This window comes from Chiloscyllium plagiosum, unplaced genomic scaffold (genome assembly GCF_037043375.1).
Source record: "Chiloscyllium plagiosum isolate Xiang-an unplaced genomic scaffold, Cpla_swu_hap1 HiC_scaffold_13, whole genome shotgun sequence".
NCBI lineage: Eukaryota > Metazoa > Chordata > Chondrichthyes > Orectolobiformes > Hemiscylliidae > Chiloscyllium > Chiloscyllium plagiosum.
In genome coordinates, this window is record NW_028270151.1 from 35005060 (window position 1) to 35028417 (window position 23358).

The 23358-nt window shown below is 40.9% G+C and overlaps 2 protein-coding genes across 8 annotated transcripts in view; one reads left to right on the forward strand and one right to left on the reverse strand.

Moving 5' to 3' along the window:
• The window catches only part of LOC122556325 (NACHT, LRR and PYD domains-containing protein 3-like), a 38468-nt gene extending 37016 nt beyond the window's left edge, over nt 1–1452 (forward strand). For all 4 annotated transcript variants that reach the window (XM_043702950.2, XM_087993511.1, XM_087993510.1 and 1 more), the window contains exon 13: nt 697–1452. In XM_043702950.2, coding sequence (XP_043558885.2) covers nt 697–778 — 82 coding nt within the window. In that variant the 3' untranslated portion in view covers nt 779–1452. The remainder of the gene's footprint in view (nt 1–696) is intronic.
• A 6439-nt stretch (nt 1453–7891) lies between these two features.
• The window catches only part of LOC122556324 (adhesion G protein-coupled receptor G7-like), an 80201-nt gene continuing 64734 nt past the window's right edge, over nt 7892–23358 (reverse strand). For all 4 annotated transcript variants that reach the window (XM_087993515.1, XM_087993513.1, XM_087993514.1 and 1 more), the window contains 3 exons: nt 22147–22317; nt 19107–19257; nt 7892–14204 (listed from right to left, as the gene is read on the reverse strand). In XM_087993515.1, the coding sequence (XP_087849641.1) occupies nt 14070–14204; nt 19107–19257; nt 22147–22317 (457 nt within the window). In that variant the 3' untranslated portion in view covers nt 7892–14069. The remainder of the gene's footprint in view (nt 14205–19106; nt 19258–22146; nt 22318–23358) is intronic.

The following is a 23358-nucleotide window of genomic DNA, read 5'->3' on the forward strand; positions in this document are numbered from 1 at the left end:
CCTACTGCTGTGGTCCCAGCTGATTACCTACTGCTGTGATCCCAGCTGATTACCTACTGCTTTGATCCCAGCTGATTACCTACTGCTTTGATCCCAGCTGATTACCTACTGCTATGATCCCAGCTGATTACCAACTGCTGTGATCCCAGCTGATTACCTACTGCTGTGGTCCCAGCTGATTACCTACTGCTGTGATCGCAGCTGATTACCTACTGCTATGATCCCAGCTGATTACCTACTGTTGTGATCCCAGCTGATTACCTACTGCTATGATCCCAGCTGATTACCTACTGCTGTGGTCCCAGCTGATTACCTACTGTTCTGATCCCAGCTGATTGCCTACTGCTGTGGTCCCAGCTGATTACCTACTGTTCTGATCCCAGCTGATTACCTACTGCTGTGGTCCCAGCTGATTACCTACTGCTGTTATCCCAGCTGATTACCTACTGCTGTGGTCCCAGCTGATTACCTACTGCTGTGGGCCTATCAGATGTCATTACTAGAAACCAGATTCCAATCAGGGGATCTTGATAGGTTGGCTTGATAGATCACAGCCTATTTGCTAGTTCCTCTCAAAGATATGGTGGGAGAAAATCTCCATGGAATGTCAACCCTAAGGTAACATACCTGTTGCATTGCAAAAGGTCTTCTATTTATAAATGTAATTACTAACCATATTTCACATTTCTGGTAAAGGATGGAGAAGAATCGGTTTTCAGCAAAAGGATACAAAACTCTAGAGGACCTGAAGATGAAAAAGGATGATCTCCATAAGTAATGCACTTAAAGCCTTTTGTTCTGTACAATAATAGAATTACAATGGAAAGATGTATAAATCATTTATAAATGTAAAAGTTGCAAACTCATTGCAACTGTACAAAGATGTGACATCATTTTTCTTTCTTTAATTATTGGTTGAGCAAGATAACCTCATGAGTGTCTAAGCCATACAATTCAGGGAAGACCAAAGTTTGATTTCTGGTATGTGTCAACCATTTTCTGATCTCAACACAATCACAGTACCACAAATTAGAAAGGGAAGATTAACCAAACTTCCCATTCTTGATTTTGTAGATCTCGTAAAAGGTGTGGAAGAATGTTGTGCACTGAAAAACAAATTGCTCAACACTTTTTATTAAGTCTGAATGAAAAGATGTTGGTCAAGAATGATTGTGGAATGTATAAAACCATGAATGGTTAACTCATGACATTATGCACTCTTGCAATGATTTATTTGTATTGTCTTTAGATTTGATTAAATCTAAACAAATTAAAGTGAATAAAGCCAGTGCATTTTGAAAGCTGGCCTGATGATTTGATCAGTGAATAATATGATTAAATTGATGGAAAAGTGTTCACCCTTTGTTAATGTTTCATTTTATAATGTTAATTGATGTTTGCTTTATATTGTAAATTCTGTTTTAAATGTATTAAATCATATACTTATCTTTTCCAATGCTGACATTTTGTTAGAAGCTACGAATTACTTCATTTTTACATACGTATATGTTTCTCCCATTTAATTTGGAAGTATGGCTCCCTCATACTGAATTGAGAATGAGTAGAAGAACGTAAGAAATAAGATTAGCTGTATGTCAGCAAGTTAATGTTTCGAATCGAGATAACTGTAGGTGACTCTTCATCAGAGCTCATCTGCTGTGATTTCCAGCATTTTTTGTTTTCTCCCATAATGTACAGCTTGTCAGTGACCACAGAAAGACCACATGTCAGTACCGTCATCGTCATCAGAGGTCCCTTGCAGACAAGGATGGTTCTCTTCCACTCTCAGGGTGAGGCTGTAGGTGGCTATACAGATCGATACAGCTGGTACAAGCTCTGTTACACTTGGAGCAGGCGATGGTCACAGAAAGGGGTAGTTGGGGCTTTGGTGTGCTGGCACACTCCTCTCACTGGTCCTTCCCAGATGCTCCTCCTCCACTTTGAAAGGTTATGAGCCAATGATTCCCAAGTGTCTGTGGAAATGCCAGTGAGGGTATCACTGTCTCTGTCTCCCTGGGACTCACCTGCTGTTTTGAAGTTGTGAGTAGAAAGAAATATCAGTACCAGGTCTCTAGGGACTGTCAATGCTTTTTCATCCATTGGCTGTCTCATGTGGCACAGATGCTCTGCCCATCACATAGCATTTTTGCTTGTCTCCTAGGTGATAAGACAAAGATAAGATAAAGCAATACTCATTGAAGACATGGTTGATGATGCCATTGAGGAATTCTAGTGCAGATGCTCAGGAATGGTACAATAGGAGTCAGCCACATTAGCATCAAGGAAACAATAAAGCAAGCCAGGTCTGGCTTAATGTAAAGTTCCAAGGTGTTGATTTGCACACACTTATCAATATTCCCAACTGGGGTTTCCAGGATTGGTGTGATCTGTATATACAACCCAACATTATGTTATAGAATAGACAGAGTTGTCACAAAGATAAAGTGAAAGGTTCAGAAGAGGGGAGAGGCCTGATGTGTGGTTGATTCTTGAAACCATGCATTAGCAGCCAAAGGCACTCAGTATGGACTAATTCAGACAAGGACCAAGCAAAGAACAAGGTGGTTCTGATAAACTGCGTTTGTTTCAATGCACGAGGACTAAACAGGCAAGGCAGATGAACTCAGGGTTTTGGATTAGTGGTGTTGAAAGAGCACAGCAGTTCAGGCAGCATCTGAGGAGCAGCAAAATCGACGTTTCGGGCAAAAGCCCTTCATCAGGAATAAAGGCAGAGAGCCTGAAGCATGGAGAGATAAGCTAGAGGAGGGTAGGGGTGGGGAGAAAGTAGCATGGAGTACAATAGGTGAGTGGGGGAGGGGATGAAAGTGATAGGTGGAAAAGAAGATAGGCAGGTAGGACAAGTCATGGGGACAGTGCTGAGCTGGAAGTTTGGAACTAGGGTGAGGTGGGGGAAGGGGAAATGAGGAAACTGTTGAAGTCCACATTGATACCCTGGGGTAGAAGTGTTCCGAGGCGGAAAATGAGACGTTCTTCCTCCAGGCATCTGGTGGTGAGGGAGCAGCGATGAAGGAGGCCCAGGACCTCCATGTCCTCGGTAGAGTGGGAGGGGGAGTTGAAATGTTGGGCCACAGGGCAGTGTGGTGATTGGTGCGGGTGTCCCAGAGATGTTCCCTAAAGCGTTCTGCTAGGAGCCGTCCAGTCTCCCCAATGTAGAGGGGACCGCATCGGGAACAATGGATGCAATAAATGATATTAGTGGATGTGCAGGTAAAACTTTGATGGATGTGGAAGGCTCCTTTAGGGCCTTGGATGGAGGTGAGGGAGGAGGCGTGGGCACAGGTTTTACAGTTTCTGCAGTGGCAGGGGAAGGTGCCAGGATGGGAGGGTGGGTTGTAGGGGGATGTGGACCTAACCAGGTAGTCACGGAGGGAATGGTCTTTGCAGAAGGTGGAAAGGAGTGGAGATGGAAATATATCCCTGGTGGTGGGGTCTTTTTGGAGGTGGCGGAAATGTCGGCGGATGATTTGGTTTATGCGAAGGTTGGTAGGGTGGAAGGTGAGCACCAGGGGCGTTCTGTCCTTGTTACGGTTGGAGGGGTGGGGTCTGAGGGCAGAGGTGCGGGATGTGGACGAGATGCGTTGGAGGGCATCTTTAACCACGTGGGAAGGGAAATTGCAGTCTCTAAAGAAGGAGGCCATCTGGTGTGTTCTGTGGTGGAACTGGTCCTCCTGGGAGCAGATACGGCGGAGGCGGAGGAATTGGGAATACGGGATGGCATTTTTGCAAGAGGTAGGGTGGGAAGAGGTGTAATCCAGGTAGCTGTGGGAGTCGGTGGGTTTTTAAAAATGTCAGTGTCAAGTCGGTTGTCTTTAATGGAGATGGAGAGGTCCAGGAAGGGGAGGGAGGTGTCAGAGATGGTCCAGGTAAATTTAAGGTCAGGGTGGAATGTGTTGGTGAAGTTGATGAATTGCTCAACCTCCTCGCGGGAGCATGAGATGGCGCCAATGCAGTCATCAATGTAGCGGAGGAAGAGGTGGGGAGTGGTGCCGGTGTAATTACGGAAGATCGACTGTTCTATGTAGCCAACAAAGAGCATCTCCTTCGAATCCTCCCACTTCCTCCAGACTCCTTCGAATCCTCCCACTTCTTCCAGACCAAAGGGGTAGCCATGGGCACACGTATGGGCCCCAGCTATGCCTGTCTCTTTGTTGGCTACATAGAACAGTCAATCTTCCGTAATTACACCGACACCACTCCCCACTTCTTCCTCCACTACATTGATGACTGCACTCTTCCCTCCGACCAACCTCTTCATCTACCTATCACATTCCCAGCTACCTTCCCCCCCCTCCCACCCCCCTCCTGTTTATCTCTCAGCCCCAGCCACGTTTATCTCTCAGCCACAAACCTCATTCCTGATAAAGGGCTTATGCCCAAAACGTCAAGTCTCCTGCTCCTCAGATGCTGCCTGACCTGCTGTCTTTTCCAGCACCACACTCTTGATTCTGATTGCCAGCATCTGCAGTCCATACTTTCTCCTTTGTAAAATGACACAGTTGTAAGAAGTGAATTGGGTTGTTAATAAGGCATTTAATAAGCTAGAATCCCGTGAATTGGTGACTCACCACTGCCCGGTGAGAAATTCATCTTATCATCCAACAGAAGCATAAAAGGTGGAGGGAGATGTTCAATATATTGAAATAGGCCTATTTGCATTTCTCACATGATTCTACCACCAATCTCACCACAGCCCATGTCCCTCAGATCCATATAAGACTCTGCCCACAAGACCTAGTCTCTGGGATGCACCATGAACCATATTTCAGCAGCTGCTTTGGAGCAGCAGCGCAGAAGCAAGGACAATCAAGTCATAAGCAAGAACTAGAGATTCTCTCTCTCTCTGACCTCTTTTGCATTATCCTTAAAAACAAACGCTTTGCGATAAAAAAAGAACTAGGGAACAACAGCCAAGAATTCAAGATTGTCTACAAACTGCTGTCGAAACAAAACACAGCTCAACTGTCAGGACACAGGCTATTTTTACAACTGAAGAACTATAAATTGCAAATGCCTTTGCCTGCCTATTAGATTCCTCACGTCTTATTTTCAAGTTCATTGCCTGTGTTTGTGAGTGTCTGTATTTTTTTCAGGGTTAGTAAGTCATAAAAGTGCTCTATCTTTCCCGCAAGAAAACCTTGTGGCTATAGTTCCCTAATCTTCATCATATTTTAATCAAAGTTTTATAGCTATGTAATAAAAAAAGAAGTAAAACATATTTGTGAGGATAGAATGACTAAATGTTTCACTGACAAGCAACAATGTGGTCCCTCTTTTAGCTAGTAAAGAGGAGTACATGCTGTTTGAGAGGGAAGATCGAGAAAGAGCTGTGCAGGCTCTTCTCAAGGCTCTCTTTCTTTCAGCTCTGTTATAAAGTGAAAGTTGGCTAATGTACTCTGACTAACCTTGCCCAGTTTACAGTAACTGTTTTTAACTTAGTCACGTTACGTGGTGAGATAGACAAGGGGAATAAGAGTTGGAAGAAGGTCCAATATAACTTTATTGAACTCTTTGTCAAGGAAAAACAATATTATCAGACTGCACTATTGCACTTTAACTACATCGTGCTAAACAATCTCTGCATAGAACTTTTCAGTAAATAGTCTTAAATCTCTAAGTAAACAGTCTCAAACCTACACTAACTGTCTACTTCTGGTGTGCACTTTCGAGGCCTCACTATACTCACTACACCCTACTTCTGTATTAGAACTGCTTGCCAGAAAAGGCTGGTAAAACACATTCAATAAGGCTGGGATGGGCTGTTCCTCAATCTTTGAGGGTTGGCTGATGTTTCAGAATTTGGGCTCTCCCTCTCGTCTAGAGCTGGCTCTGGTTTTCTCTGGGTCTGGTCAGTCCGATAACACTCACCACAAGGTACAAGGAGTTGGCAAAGCTGTGCAGCTGAGCTGCCAGTCAAACTGACTCTTTGGAAGGGATTTTGAAGGGGTCTTACTACAGGATTCTGAAATCCAAGTTGACATTAAGTTAAGACTCAGGTCTTGACCAAATAAGAAATCATTACCATGCAACTTTATTGAGACCAGATTTACCAATGATTTCCCTGAAATCTGATTGGTCCAGTAGTGCATGATTGGATTCTGAGTCTGAGTCTTCCGATCAAAATGGCAGTGGAGTAAGTAGCACAACATTCAGGTTCCTGAGCCTAGGGGCCCAGAGTTCATCTGCTTCAATCACCTTTCCTTTCATTTTTCTTTTCCTTTTCCCTTTATCTACTTACCTTCTAGTGGAGAGTTCAGACGGCCTTGGTGACAATGAGGTATCCAGCACATCGGAGACAAGTTTGTGTTCCCAATGGTAGCGACAGAGGGAGATGTGTTTGGGGCCCATGCCATGTGTAGGACCCAGCAGGATGGTGGTGGCTGCTTTGGCATGGCATGCCCGGTTCAGGACCCAGCAGCTTCTGCTGCATTGCCAAGATCAGACAGACATGGATACATGGCAGTGATGATGTCGGTGAAGGCAAAATGGTGTCAAAGAATGGTGACTCTGTTCTAGCAGTGGTGGCTTGGCAAAGGGACTCAAGGCTGGCTGACTGCATTGTGCTGGTGTTGGACAGAACATTGTCATCAGGCTGAAAGACCCCCAATCCAAGCCCATAGCTAAAGCACTTTACAAGAAAGATTGTGATGTTGAATTTTTAACTTTATTTCTTTATTATTTTGCGTTTGCATCCTATATCTTGGATTATTTACTGTGTTTTTAAGATGGTAACAAATACATGTGACAATAAATAAATTGATCAATCAATCAATGATTCACTTGGTGAGGCATGTACAATGAGCATGATCACCCCCTGATGTCAATCATTCCAGGATAAAAAAATATGATTAGCTTCTTGTCTCAGATTTTCCTTAGTTGGTATCAATTCATCTATGAACAGATCAATACAGAGAAATTCAAAAACAAACAATCTGGTTTGGGAGGCCTCTTGTTGGGCGATACCTTTTACTGCGACTTTTGTTTAAAATGTGTAATTACTTCTAAAATCAGAGTGAAAATTATTTATAATTTGAAACAAAGCAATGGCAAACCAATATAGAGGATTTCCTAGTGAGTAACACTTAATGATATATACAAAGTGTGGTTAACGTAAGTAGATCACAATCATCAGTATTTACAAGGTGGTTGAAGTAACTATTCAAGAATAAATTGCTAAAAATCACAAAAAGGCATTTGAAGTTCCAAAGGTAAATAATCAGCCACTAACAAAACATATAGTTAGATGTATTGTTCCTGGATTATAATGAGCCTCCTAACTCCTATTGGGTAAGTTTCTACGGTGCATTGTTAGATGGTATACATTCCCATCACTGTGCCTCCCTGGGAAAGGGAGTGAATGTTGAAGCAGGTGGTTGGGGTGGTTTTCCTGGATGGTGGCAAGTTTACTGAGTATTGTTGGAACTGCACTCATACAGGCAAGAGGGGAGTATTCCATCCAATTCCTGATTTATGCCTTGAATCGAGGCTCTGGTCAAGAAAAAGGAGGCATATATTAGGTTTAGACAGGTAGGAATGAATGATTCTCTAAAAGTGTATAAGGGCAGTAGGAGTACACTTAAGAGGGAAATCAGGAGGATAAAAAGGGGACATGAAATAGCTTTGGCAAATAGGGCTAAGGAGAATGCAAAGAGATTCTATAAATACATTAAGGGCAAGACAGTGACTAATGAGGGAATAAGGTGCCTTAAAGATCAATGTGGCCGTCTATGTGTGGAACCACAGGAGATGGGTGAGATGCTAAATGAATATTCTACATCAACATTTACTGTGGAGAAGGACACAGAAGCTAGGAATGAGATTGGGCCCTTTGCTGAGATATTTGCATCATTGATAGCCAGTGGTGATAACTGGAGATTGGCTAATTTGGTGCCATTATTTAAGAAAGGCTGTAAGGAAAAGCCAGGGATCTATAGACTAATGAACCTATGGTGGGTAAGTTGTTGGAGCAGGGATAGGATTTACATGTATTTGGAAAGGGAAGGACTGATTAGAGATAGACAGCATGCCTTTGTGCGTGGGAAATCATGTCTCACTAACTGGATTGAGTTTTTTGACAAGTTGACAAAGAGGACTTGACACAGGCAGAGCACTGAATGTTTTTATATGGACATCAACAAAGCATTCAACAAGGTTCCACATGGTAGACTAATTAGTAAGGTTAGATCACATGGGATCTGGGGGAGCTAGCCAATTGGATACAAAATTAGCTTGATAGTAGGAGACAGAGGGTGGTGGTGGAGAGTTGTCTTTCAGACTGGAGGCCTGTGACCAGTAATGTGCCACAAAGATCAGTGCTGGGTCCTCTGGTTTTTGTCATTTATATAAATGATTTGGATGTGAATGCAGGAGGTATGGTTAGTAAGTTTGCAGATAACACCAAAATAGTGGACAGTGAAGGAAATTACCTCAGAGTACAATGGGACCTTGATCAGATGGGTCATTGGGCCAAGGAGTGGCAGATGGAGATTAATATGGATAAATGTGAGGTGTGGCTTTACGGTAAGGCAAATCAGGGCAGGACTTATACAGTTAATGGTAGGACCTGCTGAGTGTAGCCGAACAGAGACCTAGGAGTGCAGGTTCATTGTTCCTTGAAAGTGTAGTCGCAGGTAAACAGGGTGGTGAAGAAAACTATTGGCATGCTTGCTTCCATTGGTCATAAAATTGAGTGTCAGAGTTGGAATGTCATGTTGCGGCTGTACAGGACATTGGTGAGGCCACTTTTGGAATACTGCATACAATTCTGGTTGGCTTCCATAGGAAGGATGTTGTTAAACTTGAGGGGGTGCAGGAAAGATTTACAAGGATGTCACCAGGACTGGAGGGTTTGAGCAATAGACAAAGGCTGAATAGGCTAGAATTGTTTTCCCCTGGAGGATTGGAGACCAAGGGGAGGCCTCTCAGAGGCTTATAAAATCATGAGGGGCATATATAGAATGAATAGCTAAGGTCTTTTTCCTCTGGTGGGGAGTCCAAACCTAGAGGTCATAGGTTTAAGGTGAGAGGGGAAAGATTTAAAAAGGACCAGAGGGATATCTTTTTCATGCTGAGTGTGGTGTGTGTATGGAACAAACTGCCAGAGGAAATGGTGGAGGCACTTACAATTACAACATTTAAAAGGCATCAGGATAGTGCATGAAAGTAAGGATTTTAGTGGGATTATGGACCAAACGCTGGCAAATGGGAGTCGGTCAGTTTGGAAATGTCCTTGATACTGGGGGATTGAGCAGTTATAATCCCACTAATAATCAAAAATAGAGACCCCAACCATCTCCCCTGATGATGTTCATGTCTGAAAATCACATTACCAATAAATTAATAGCATAGTTGATAAGGTAGTTATGAAGGAAGTTATGGGATGTTTGCCTTTATCAGTCAAGGCATAGATTATTAGAACTGGAAGGTAAAGTCGGAGTTGTACAGAATTTTGTTTAAACCACAGCTGAAGTAATGTGCACGGTTCTGGAATCCACACTATAGCAATGATGTGATTGAACTGGACTGTGCAAAGGAGATTTACCAGGGTGTAACCTGGGATGGAGCATTCCAGTTATGAAGAGAGGCTGGAGATACTTAGGTTATTTTCTTTAGAGGTCAGAGGGTTAGGTGTTTTGGATAGAGGTGTAAAAGATTATGAGTGGCATGGACAGGGTGAAGAGTTGTTCCCCTTGGTTGAGGGGTCAAGAAGAAGGGGGCACATTTTCAAAATGAAATGCAGGAGGTTTGGAAGGGACTTGAGGAAAACGTTTTTCATCCAAAGGGTGGTAGAAGTCTGGGAGGGTAGTTGAGGTGAGTAACCTCATAACCTTTTAAAATGTACTTGGATAAAAACTTTGAAGTATCATAACGTTCAAATCCAAGGGCCTAGTGTGAGAAAGTGGGACAAATATAGACATGAGTGTATTTTTGGCAGTGCAAACTCAATGAGCCAAAAGGACTTTTCTTTACTGTATGATTCTGCCTAAATTAAGACCAGTATCAGTACTGTACCTGGGACAGAAACCCTTTCACTGGCACTTGTATATGAAAGAAGCAATTGAGTTTCCCTTTTAGATGCAGGAGTTAATATCTGACTTCTAAATGAACTGGATTCGAACAATGCTACATAAAACAGTTCAAATGTTATTGTTGGTTGATAAAGGCAGCTCTTTAGAGAGCATGATTACCATTATATAATGACTAAATTATAATACGACTTGCCAAATACCGAAAGAAGAGTCAAACACAGATATTTACAGTTATATTTCAGTTAATTATCTACAGAGTAATATAATGCCATAAGTTAAAACAATCTCAACCATAATCAAAACCAAAGTCTTCATGAATACTACATATTATTGCATTCTAATATTTCAAAAATAATCAGAGTTCTCTTGTCTGCAATACAATGAAATTTTGTTGAAACTTGCAGACTTCGTGTAGTGATTTACCAAGTCTGAGAGGGACCCACCTATTCCAGACATGTGCCCTGACATAATTGAACAAACTGACTACAGATATCAAGAATGTTCTTTTTGTGACATAAGCATAAATGTAAACAAGCACTCCTAAGAATAGACGAGGGAGGGCTTTTGCCAGAAATATCGATTTTCCTGCTTCTCGGCAGCTGCCTGACCTGCTGTGCTTTTCGAGCACCACTCTGATCTAAACTACGGTTTTCAATGCTGGTTGACTGTATTGCTGAATGGAATAACATCTCACCTCTCAACATTGTTATGGACTAAGCCAGACCACTCAAAACATTCTTAAGCAGGCAGTCCAGACCATAAGTTTGCAATTTGTTTCGGTAAGTGTACGGTGAAAATTATCCGGATTAATTTAGTGAGGTTGACTACCAGGTTTTAAAACAAACAAATGTTTATTCACAAAATTGCACAATGAAACACAAATAACAAAATAAAGCACCCCTACAGAACTCAGTCTATCTAAACTAGACTTAATTATGCTGATCTGACTATACACAACAGTCCTAATAAGCAAACCCTCTTGAAGCACAGTTTTAAAAAAATGGAACAGATGCTTACAGGTGCACGTTAGAAGGGCAGAGAGAGAGTTTGTTTCCACACAGTTGAACTCCCAACCAGTTCTAGACTGAACTAACTTGCTCAGCTCGAGTGCTGGCCACTCCCCTTTCATTATACAGGTCACTTCTAAAACATGACCACTTTGGCCTGAAGTCTCATTTGTTTGCATATAAACAAAAAGACCTGTCAATACCCTTTAATCTCTGTACCAAACCAGACTAATCAGAAATTAAAATGGTTTATTTTCTGGCAATTCCTCCTTAATCAACCTCTGATCATTTTGTACACTCTGAGGCAGCTGTCTATCTTCCCCTGTGCTTTTTGTTACTAGTCCAACAAAACTCCCAGGCTTGTCCAATTTTCCTACATGTGGCTTTCTCCTAGCCCCCCCAACACAATGATTTTGTGTGACCCATTTTATTACAATGAAAACACCAGAGCATTTTAACTTCTTTGACCCCCTCAAGGGTTTATTTTTTACCCTGTGGTAAGTTATCCTTATGATCTTCACTGAGATCGACCTTTCCCTTTCCACGTGAGGATTTCTCTTTGCCACAGTTTCTAACCCTCGTGGACTGAAATTGATTCTGAAAACCAAAGCGTGTTTTATGGACCAACACATAATTATCAGCCACTTCAGCTGCCAACCTTGCTGTTTTAACTCTCTGCTCTTCCAGACGAGTTTGCATTACTTCAGGCAGTGAATTATTGAATTCCTCCAAAATAATTACCTCTCTAAGGGCATCATAGGTTTGCTCAATTTTTAAAGCTCTTATCCATCTATTGAAATTGCTCTGTTTGATCCTTTCAAACTCAATATAGGTTTGACCAGGATCCCTCTTAGAGTCCTGAAACAATGTCTATAGGCTTCTGGTACAAGCTCATATGCAACTAAAATGGCTTTTTTCACCTCCTCAGACTCCCCAGATACCTCCTCTGATAGCGATGCAAATACCTCACTAACCCTACCCAAGAATTTCATTTGGATCAACAAAACCCACATTGCCACTGGCCACTGCATTTGTTTAGTAACCTTTTCAAATGAAAAAGGGCTTCCACATCCTTCTCATCAAATTTAGGCAATGCTTGAACATACTTAAACAGTTTCTCGCTAGGCTTCTGAGTACTAGGGGCTTACTTATCCTCATTCTCTTCCTCACTAAGCCTACCCTCAGCCTTTATCTTCAGTCTTTTATGCTGACTTTCGTTTTTAAGTGTCAGCTTTCAAAGTTCAAAATTTCTCTCTTTTTCTTTCTGTTCTGCTGCTCAAATTTTTAGGCAAAAGTGAGGACTGCAGATGCTGGAGATCAGAGTCTAGGTGGTGGTGCTGGATGAAGGGATTTTGCCCGAAACGTCGATTTTCCTGCTCCTCGGATGCTGCCTGACCTGTTGTGCTTTTCCAGCACCACTCTAATCTAGACATTGCTCTCTTTCCCCCCCCCCTCTTCTGCTTTTAATTGTAACTCAAACAGTGTCATTTCTACTGCCCTTGCCTTATTTCTCACCTCTAACTCAAGCTGCTTCATTTGCAATTGAATTCTTGCCATCTCTATAGATTCTGATGGTTTCTCCAGGAAGGTTAAATGTTGAACTACTGCTGTAATTATCTCTCCTTTCCTTTCAGAAGCAGGCAGGTCCAATTCCAATGTCTCTGCTAATTCCTGCAGCTTGATCTTATTCACCTTTTGCAAAACTTCCAAAGTTACCGCATCCACTTCCAGAAAACTTTTAGCGACTGAAGGAGCCATTACTATCCCAAGCTTTGTCTACCCAACCAACCAACACCTGAAATAAAGACATTAGCACCTACCACTCGCTGTTTAAAATCTGGCAAAGAGCCCCCAGTTTGCTATGGACTAGGCCAGACCACTCAAGACATTCTTAAGCAGACAGCCCATACCATAACTTTGCAATTTATTTCGGTAAATGTAAGTTTGCTAGGTTGATTACCAGGTTTTAAAACAAACAAAAAATTATTTACAAAATTACAGAATGAAACACAAAGAACAGAATAATGAACCTCTACAGAACTCAGTCTGTCCAAACTGGAATTAATTATGCTGCCCCGAATATACACAACAGTCCTAATAAACAAACCCTCTTGAAACACAGTTAGAAAAAAAGGAACAGATGCTTACAGATTCAAGTTAGAAGGGCAGAGAGAGCGAGAGAGAGAGAGAAGAGAGAGAGAGAGTTTGTTTCCCCGCAGCTCACATGACCATTTTGGCCTGAAGTCTCATCTGTTTACATATAAACAAAAAGGCCTCTCAATACCCTTTAACCTCTGCAACAAACCCAGACTAATCAGAACAGAGAGCAGTTTATTACCCCTCTGATAAAAAAACAAGGACATAGTATCATTGAGAAAAGGAACAGCTTTTAGATAAAAGAAACCAGCTCTGTGACAACTTCAACTACTGTGCTCCATAGGTTTGGGGCGATGGGTGATATCGTTGTAAGTCTCTGTTAGCTTCAGGGACGCAAGCTCAAATCCCATTATTTCCGACTGTAGAATTTAAATTCACTTAATAAAATCTGGAATAAATTCTCAATGATGGTGAGCATGAAATTGTCATCTGTCATAAAAATTGAATTGGTTCACTAATATCCCATGGAAGGCTATCTGCTGCTTTTCCCTGTTCTGGACTACTGTACATCCAATTCCAGACCGACAGCAAAGTGGTTGACTGGTAAATGCCTTCCAGAATAGACCAGCAAGCTATTCCATTAAAGCGTATTTAAGGACAGGATAGATTTTGTTTTAAAACATCCTAACATGTTGATTCTCATTGAACTCCATCTCTCCATCCCAATTGAAAATATTTTTATATCTAATTAAGAGTAATTTAAATATTGCATATTTTTAACACCTTTATGATTTTGCTACATAATCACTCATTGCAGTGCCATGGAAATTAGTCAATTCATGGAGATTCCAAATTTAACGTGGAGGACTGGCATGGCAACATATGCAAATATTCAATTTTTTTTTATTTTTGTTGCATCTTAATTTTCTTTTCTGATAAGATGGCGCATTGAAATGATGGTCCTTCTCTCCTTTTTGAATATTTTCAATGGTTGCTTCATCCTAGTTTTAAATTCGTTCATATTCATCCAGCACAGGAGAAAAATAAAAGCACCCTAAAAATACAAACCATAACAGAATAGTAAATGTGTGAAGAAACAGAAGTTAGAAGTTTCTTATTTAGAACTGCATATTCTCTTCCATCACAAATGCATATGACAAAGCAAGTGAATATCTATATCGAGGTACTATATTGAATTGAAGCAATTCACATTTGCTACAATTCTGCAGCAAAATCAGTAACGTGAGGTATTATACTTCTACTTTGACATATGTTCAGTCATAAGTCAGGAACATTGAGGAAACAGATTGGTTTTCATTCAGGACTTCATGATGAAAATAAGGCTAGTACTTGGACCTAGAAGGTGCATTGACCCCATTAATTTATTAACACGTTTTTTTTAAATGAGGAGCAGTGATGCTATGCTCACCAGTGGAATCAAATAATTATGGCTGTATAAAGAGTTTTACACTAACTAGGGGGGGTGAGAGTTTGGGAGAGAGGAAATGGAGTCTTACAAAGCAAAAGAATACAGCCGTATTACAGGCAGTTATTTGGATACTGACTCCCAGATTGGGACAAGAAGGGACAGAGAGTGCAGAGAATAAAAACAACAGCAAATAGAGTAAAAGGGAGAAAACAATGTTTAAAAAAAGGCAAAGTATTTGCCTCTTTACTTGATTGTACATTGCATTTGGAACAAATAAAATAATTAAAGGCACAAATAGAGGTTAATGGGTGTGATTTTATTACCGCTAGAAAGAGATGGTTACAAGGAGATTAAAGCTGAAACTAAATTCTCAGGGGAGGCAGGAAGGAAATGCAATGGGATAGCTTTGTTGGTGCAGGATGGAATAAGAACAAGAGTGAGAAATGATCTTGGATTGTAAGATACAGAATCCATACGAGTTGTTTTATTTATTTGTGGAACGTGGGTGTCACTGGTTGGGCCAGCATTTATTGCCTGTCCCTAGTTGCCTTTGAAGTGATGGTGGTGAGCTGCCTTCTTGAACTGCAGAAATCCATGTGCTGTAGATTGACCCACCATTCATTTAAGGAGGGAAGTTCAGGATTTTGATATAAAGACAGTGAAAGAGCAGTGATATATTTCCAAGTCAGGATGATGAATGGATTGGAGGGGAACCTCAAGGTGATAGTGTTTCCAGGTACCTGCTGCCCATGTCCTTCTAGATGGAAGTGGTCATGGGTTTGAATGGTGCTGTCTGAGGATCATTGGTGAATTTCTGCAGCGTATCTTGTTGGCAGTGCACACTACTGTTACTGAATGTCATTGGTGGAGGAGTAGATGTTTGTACATGTAGTGCCAGTCAAATAGTCTGCTTTGTCCTGAATGGTGTCCAGCTTCTAGAGTTGTTGTTGGAGCGGCGCCCATCCAGGCAAATGAGAAGTGTTCTATCACACACCTGACTTATGCTTGCAAATGGTGGACAGGCTTTGGGGAGTCAGGAAGTGAGTAGCTTGCTGCAGTAGTCCTAGCCTCTGACTTGCCCTGTAGCCACTGTATTTATTTCTGGTCAATGGTTTCCCCAGGATGTTGATAGTGTGGAATTCAGTGATGATAACACCATTGAATTTCAGAAGGCAATGATTAAATTATTGGAGATAGACATTGCCTGACCTTTGTGGGACATGAATGTTTCATAGAGTCATAGAGATGTACAGCATGGAAACAGACCCTTCAGTTCAACCCGTCCATGCTGACCAGATATCCCAACCCAATCTAGTTCCACCTGCCAGCACCCAGCCCATATCCCTCCAAACCCTTCCTATTCATATACCCATCCAAATTCCTCTTAAATGTTGCAATTGTACCAGCCTCCACCACATCCTCTGGCAGCTCATTCCATACACGTACCACCCTCTGTGTGAAAAGGTTGCCCCTTAGGGCTCTTTTATATCTTTCCTCTCTCACCCTAAACCTATGCCCTCTAGTTCTAGACTCCCTGACCCCAGGGTAAAGACTTTGTCTATTTATCCTATTCATGCACCTCATAATTTTGTAAACCTCTATTTCCCAACTCAGGCGACTGACTGTGAGGAGTTTGCACATTCTCCCCGTGTCTGCATGGGTTTCCTCCGGGTGCTCCGGTTTCCTCCCACAGTCCAAAGATGTGCAGGTCAGGTGAATTGGCCATGTTAAATTGCCCGTAGTGTTAGGTAAAGGGGTAAATATACAGGAATGGGTGGGTTACGCTTCGGCGGGTCGGTGTGGACTTGTTGGGCCGAAGGGCCTGTTTCCACACTGTAAGTAATCTAATCTAAGTAATCTAATCTAATCTAAGGTCATCCCTCAGCCTCCGACGCTCCAGGGAAAACAGCCCCAGCCTGTTCAGCCTCTCCCTGTAGTTCAGATCCTCCAACCCTGGCAACATCCTTGTAAATCTTTTCTGAGCCCTTTCAAGTTTCACAACATCTTTCTGATAGGAAGGAGACCAGAATTGCATGCAATATTCCAACAGTGGCTTAACCAATGTCCTGTACAACCGCAACGTGACCTCCCGACTCCTGTACTCAATACTCTGACCAATAAAGGAAAGCATACTAAATGCCTTCTTCATTATTCTATCTACCTGCAACTCCACTTTCAAGGAGCTATGAACCTGCACTCCAAGGTCTCTTTGTTCAGCAACACTCCCTAGGACCTTACCATTAGGTGTATAAGTCCTGCTAAGATTTGCTTTCCCAAAATGCAGTACATCACATTTATCTGAATTAAACTCCATCTGCCACTTCTCAGCCCATTGGCCCATCAGGACCAGATCCTGTTGTAATCTGAGGTAACCCTCTTCGCTGTCCACTACACCTCCAATTTTGATGTCATCTGCAAACTTATTAACTGTACCTCTTATGCTCGCATCCTAATCATTTATGTAAATGACAACAAGTAGAGGGCCCAACACTGATCCTTGTGGCACTCCACTGGTCACAGTCCTCCAGTCTGAAAAACAACCCTCCACCACCACCCTCTGTCTTCTACCTTTGAACCAGTTCTGTATCCAAATGGCTAGTTCTCCCTATATTCTTTTCGGTCCACATCTGCATACTGTAAGTTTTGTTGCATTTGCACATGGATTAAGGAGTAGCGAATGGTGCTAAACATTGTGTATTAATTGGCAAACATCCCCACTTCTGACTTTATGATGAAGAGAAAGTGACTTCAGTTTTGATGTAGACTGGGAAAGTCAAATTGGCAGAGGTAGACATTAGGAATGATTCAGTATTCAGGACAGTTCCTAAAAGCATTTATGTTGTGGATCCAACCACAGGTCAGGCTATCTTTGATCTGGTGATGTTTATTAAGGCAGATTTAATAAACACGGTCAAACTAAAAGATTCCCTTGGAAACAGTGATCACAATGTAGTAGAATTAGCACTCAGTTTGAGAGGGAGGAATTTGAATTACAAACAACTGCTAAACCTAAATAGAAGCAATTTCAAAGGAATGGGGGCAAGGCTAGCTGGAGTAGACTGAGAAAGGAGTTTACCAGCAAAGACAGATTGCTAAAGTTTCTTTAAACCTTTCCCCTTAATACACCCATAATAATAGAGGTATTTTATTAGCATGGATAGAAGATTAGTTAACTAATAGAACATAATTCAGATAAGAGGGGCATTTGCAGGATAGCACTCTGTAACTAGTGCAGTACTACAGTTGGTTATGATGTATATTAATGACTTTGAGAGAAGTGAATATATTATTGCCAAGCTTGTTGATGACACAAAGATAGGTAAGAGGGTAAGTGGTGAGGACAGCACAAATAACCTACAGAGGGATACAGATAGGTTAAATAAGTGGTCAAAAACTTTGCAGTTGGAATATATTATGGGAAAATGTGAGGTTATCCATCTTGGCTGGAAGAATAGAACAGCTGAATATTATTTAAATGGGGAAATACCACAGAAAGCTGCAGCACAGAGTTTTGAGAGTGCTCATGCATAAGTCCACAAAAATCTAGCATACAACTTCAGCAGGTATAAGGAAGGCAAATGAAATGTTGGCTTTTATTTCAAAGAAAGTGGAGTATAAAAATAGCGTAGTCTTGCTAAAACTGTACAAAGCACGAATTAGAATATTGTGAACCATTTTGGTCCCCTTATCTACGGAAAGATATCCTGGCATTGGAGGTAATCCAGAGAAGGTTCATTAGGTAGGTCCTGATTATAAAGAGATTGCCTTAGGAGGAGAGATTGAGAAGGTTGCATCTGTACTTGTTGGAGTTTAGAAGAATGACAGGAGATGCTTTGAAACAAAACTGATTCTTAGGGGCCTTGACAGGATAGATACAGGAGAGTGTTTCTCTTTTTGTGCAAGTCTAGGATCAGAGGGCATAATCTCAAAGTCAGGGGTCACCCAGTTAGGACTGAGATGAGGAGGATCGTTTTCTCTGCGAGGGTAGTCAATCTGTGGAAGTTTTTACCACAAGGGGCTGTTCATGATGGGTTGCTGCACATATTCAAGGCTGAAATAGATGGATTTTTGAACAGTAAGGGAATCATGGGTTATGTAGAATAGGCAGGAAAATGGAGCTCAAGATTATCAGACCAGCCATGATCTCATTGAATAGCAGAGTTGATGCAATAGGCTGAATAGCCTGCTTCTGCTCCTATATCATTATGTTTTTATGGTCTTTTGGGAAGCTTGGAGTTAAGTAAGTGAAGCATTATTGTTGTCAATATAAGACTCAAAATAATTAGGCATTTTTGAAAAGGTTTCAAGAAACTTTGACAATTAATATGATAATGTTAAAAAGGTGCTGAAAACCTGAAATAGAATCATAAAATGCTGTAAAAATTCAGCAAGTCATTTAGCATTTATGCAGAGTTGATGATACTTCATCAGAATAGCTGTTGGAGTTGGAAATTATTTTTAGTGCTTTTCTCTAAGCTGATTTTTTACAACACAGAATGTAATCTGTTACTTATTCTTCTCCCTTACCTGTAGAGAATTTAGTATACAAAAGAGGGTGCTGAATATGCTGTACGTTTCTTCAATCAGCATCAAATAGCCAATAATCCAACATATGCCCAAAGTCACTGTGTTGGCAAAGACCATAGCGAAATGCTTCTGAAGAGTTTTCTTAAAGTCCCTGCAGTAGACAATATGTAGAAATTGCATTGAATTTGCAATTCATAATCGAGATTGGAAGACAAACAGAAGAATGTACATTCCTTTAAGTTTATGTTGAAATATTATAACTCCTAGAAATGCCATAACTATTTATTTTGTGTTACAGCACTTTTTGTAGCAGTTGGTATACCTATGTTGCCAAAACAAGTGTAGATATAATCGTACAATAGTGTTATGATCCTGCAATCCTTAGGAAAAGCTTGTACAGATGACCACTTTTGCAGAACAAAGCTTTGTCTTACTGTAACTGGACAGGAAGCTAAAAACATGGCTGCTATGAGTCACCTGACTACAACTGCAAGTTTAAAATGGATGACAGAGAGAGATAGGCCCAGACATTGAGGGAGAGTGACCAGAAGTAAAGCTGAAAACATAGATGGAAGATAAGTTGTCTTCGGAATGCTATGGTTTACTCGCAACATAACTTAGGTTTTTTTGCATAAGTAACAGTGGCCATTTCCAGCTTCTCAGCTAAGAATGATTCAAAAACACAAGCTGCCAAACAAAGGGAGATTCCATCAACCATCCAGATGAAAATATCTCCAGACAGACAAAGTGTGAGAAGAGGGACAGTCAATGACATCTACTGCTACAGGTCTGATATGAAGTAACTAGACAACAAATAATGGTTGGAAAGTTACCAGAACCATTATTGAGAGATCATATTAATTGTTACTTAGAAAGTCATATATCAGGGATAATCAGCATGGTTTTGTAAAGACTAACTTAATTAACTATTTGAGGAAGTAACAAGGAGGATTGATGAGGGAGGTGCAGTGGATGTCAGCTATATGGATTTTAGTAAGGCATTTGATAAGGGTCTACATGCATGTTCAGTCAAAGTAAAACCAATGAGATATAGGTAAATACAGCAAACTGATCCAACCTTGCCTTAGTGCCAGGAAACACTGCATTGCAGTCCCTGGGAAATGGAAAGTGACTTACAGGGGTGTTTTGCATTTTTCTGGCATTAGTTAATAATTTGGTCTGAAATGTGGGAGACATGATTGGGAAATTTGTTGATGATCATTGGTGAGGTAGCTGACAGTGAAGAGGATGCCTGTCAACTGCAAGATGTTAAAATAGTTTTGTTTGAGTTCATGGACAAGTGTCAAATAAAATTCAATCCAGAGGAGTGCAGCATTACCCACATGGGGAGGCAAACAAAGCAAGAGAATAACAATAGACAGAAAAGTGTTTAGAGGAGCAGAAGTGAGTGACCTTGAAGTGCGTATGCACAGGCCCCTGAAGGAGGCCCAACCGGTAGACAAGGTGGTAGATAAAGGATTCCTCCGCATGCACTGGGTGTGTTTGAATACAAAAAGCAAGATATAATGTTGGAACAAAGGCATTGGTCAGGCCATTACTGGCATTGTGTGCACAACTCTGGTCACTGCATTACAGCAAGAATATTAGAGGGAGTAAGAGCAGTGTTTCCTGCTCTTGAAAATTGGAGTCATGACGAAAGACTGAATAGATTAGAGTTGTTTTCTTTAGATTGAGGAGGCTGAGGGGTGACGTAATTTAAGTGTCTAAAATAATTAAGTATTTAGAATGGACAGCCATGATGTGGAGGTGCCAGTGTTGGATGTGGGTGGACAAAGGTAGAAGTCACATGATGCCAGGTTCAAATTCAACAGATTTATTTGAAATCATCAGCTTTGGGAGCACTGCTCCTTTCTCAGGTGAAGTTGCTTCACCTGAGAAAGGAGCAGCGCTCCCAAAGCTTGTGATTTCAAATGAACTGGTTGGGTTATAACCTTGTAGAGTGGACAGGAAAGACCTGTTTCCCACAGTGGAAAGGCCAGGGACACAGATGTAAGTTGATTGGTGAAAGGATTAGAGAGCACATGAAGCAAAACATTTTCACTCAGAGGGTGGTGGGTGCCAGGAGTTTGCTGCCCAATTTGGTGGTTGAGATGGACGTCCTCACTTTTGAAACAAACCTGGATCTGAGGCACTGTAACTGTGAGGCTACAGATCAGGAGCTGGACAATGAGATGAGAATGGACACCTATTCAGCTGCTGCAGTTGTGATGTCAAGTTATCATAGTCGCAGAGGGCTGCTCTCTCATTAGCATTAGTTTAACATGAGAGTCACCATATCTCTGGCAAGAAGATTGAGAAAGAGAGTCCTTCATGGTAACTAAACTGGTGCTGGAATTGAACCCACGCTGCATTGCGAGCCAGCCAAATGAGCTAACCAGCCCCTACTACTATAACATTATTATAGTCTCAGTCTCTCTCAGTGGTGACGCACCAATAGGTTCCAATGATAATACCGAAGAGATCTATTGGAGCCTTCGAACTTGTTTTAATCTAGGTAATTGCAATTTCTTGTTAGTAACATTATCTCTTTATTCTTAAGGAATTTTCAGTAATACTTTGTAATTAATTATTCTTTAATCATGACTGTTGGTCCTCTCGAACTTCAATGTTGCACATTAAACTGGGGGCACATGAATTCCATCAATCTACCTTTCACTGACTATGTGGTGACCACGTTTGGAGATTGTGATGTATGTAAATATCTTTGTCTGATTGTAGAGACAGAAACAGCTTCTGTGAAGGTTTCGAATCTTGTTAAAATCAAATTTTACTCAAATTTTATAGTAATTTTCTGGTGTTGACAAGATAAAGATCACAAGAATTTGCTCACTAACTAATATGCTGTGCGTGTCAAACGTACTTGGCTCTCCAACAAATCATTATCATCAAACTCCACAATGCTGGAAAGCCATTCATTGAGGAAACGTACATTGTTGTATGTATTATTAGTAAGATTTCACTGATGTGTGAGCCACAACATAAACCCAAAATGACATGTAAGATATTTCAAAAAGCTCACCCTTTGTATGCTTTCAGGTTTTTCTTGCTGCAAACCATCTTGGACATAATCAAACCAAAGATCACTGTGTTCATAAGTAGTACCAAAAAGACTGGAAGCAAGAATGCCCAAAAAAGTACATTCTGTCCACTAAAAAACCCAGCAGAATCTTCAGGAACAGCAAGCCAACAGCTGCAATTAAAACATACACATTATAGTAATCAATATTGCAATTAGTAAGTGTAATCCTTAGTATAAATTTTATATTAATTTACAATGCTGCATTATGTGCCATAAACCACTAAAGAAGTTTAACAAAAAGTCTGAGTTTATGCACCTTTTGATTTTCTTTCCCATTCCTAGCATAGGCAGCTGGATATCCTTCAACCTCCGAGAATTTGTCAAAGCAGGTTTATATACTTGGAGAAGAAGTCAGGAAATTTTAACGCTCTTAGTCTAACATCTGAGTTCGGTAAATTTATGGAATCTATTTTAAAAAGCAGTGTGGCTGCATTTTTTGAGAAATTTGGACTAATTAGAAAGAGCCATGATGAATTTGTAAAGGGGAAGTCATGTCAATTTAACATAATTTAACTTTCTAATGGAATATAGAAGTCTATATCTGAATACCTTTTACAGAATAATAATCTCAGAACAGGGCAGACCCAATGACATTTAGGGATCCATATGCGCAGAACACTAAAATGTAGCGATTAGGAACAAAAGCAATTTATAAGGCTAAAGGTCTGACAGCACCTTCACCAGTCTTACCCACATCAATGTTTTAAAACAAGGCTAGCAATGGTAATGGATTTAGGAACTGAATCCAGCTCTTGAAAAGATTCGAGAGATTTCTTTCTACTAATCGTTTAGCACATCAATCCAGGCATATTCATGATGGCAGTCCAGGATCAATCATCCACAGAACTCATAGTAGTCCCTATTCATGTGAATACTAACAAAGCATGAAAACCAATCTGTTCTACATAGGGAACTTTGACTGAAACTGAACAGAAAGATATTGCAACCATGGAGAAGTGTGTTTTAGCAGTTACATGGTGATGTGAAAAGAGACGAGCTACCTCATAGGAATGAACTTTCAGGTGCTGAAGATTAACCACAAACTTTTTTGTAAAACTATTGCGATCAAAACAAATCTCAAAAATTGTTCTATGCCTTCACAAATGCAGGCTTATGCTGATATAATATAGCAATGGTATAGTCTATGTTGAA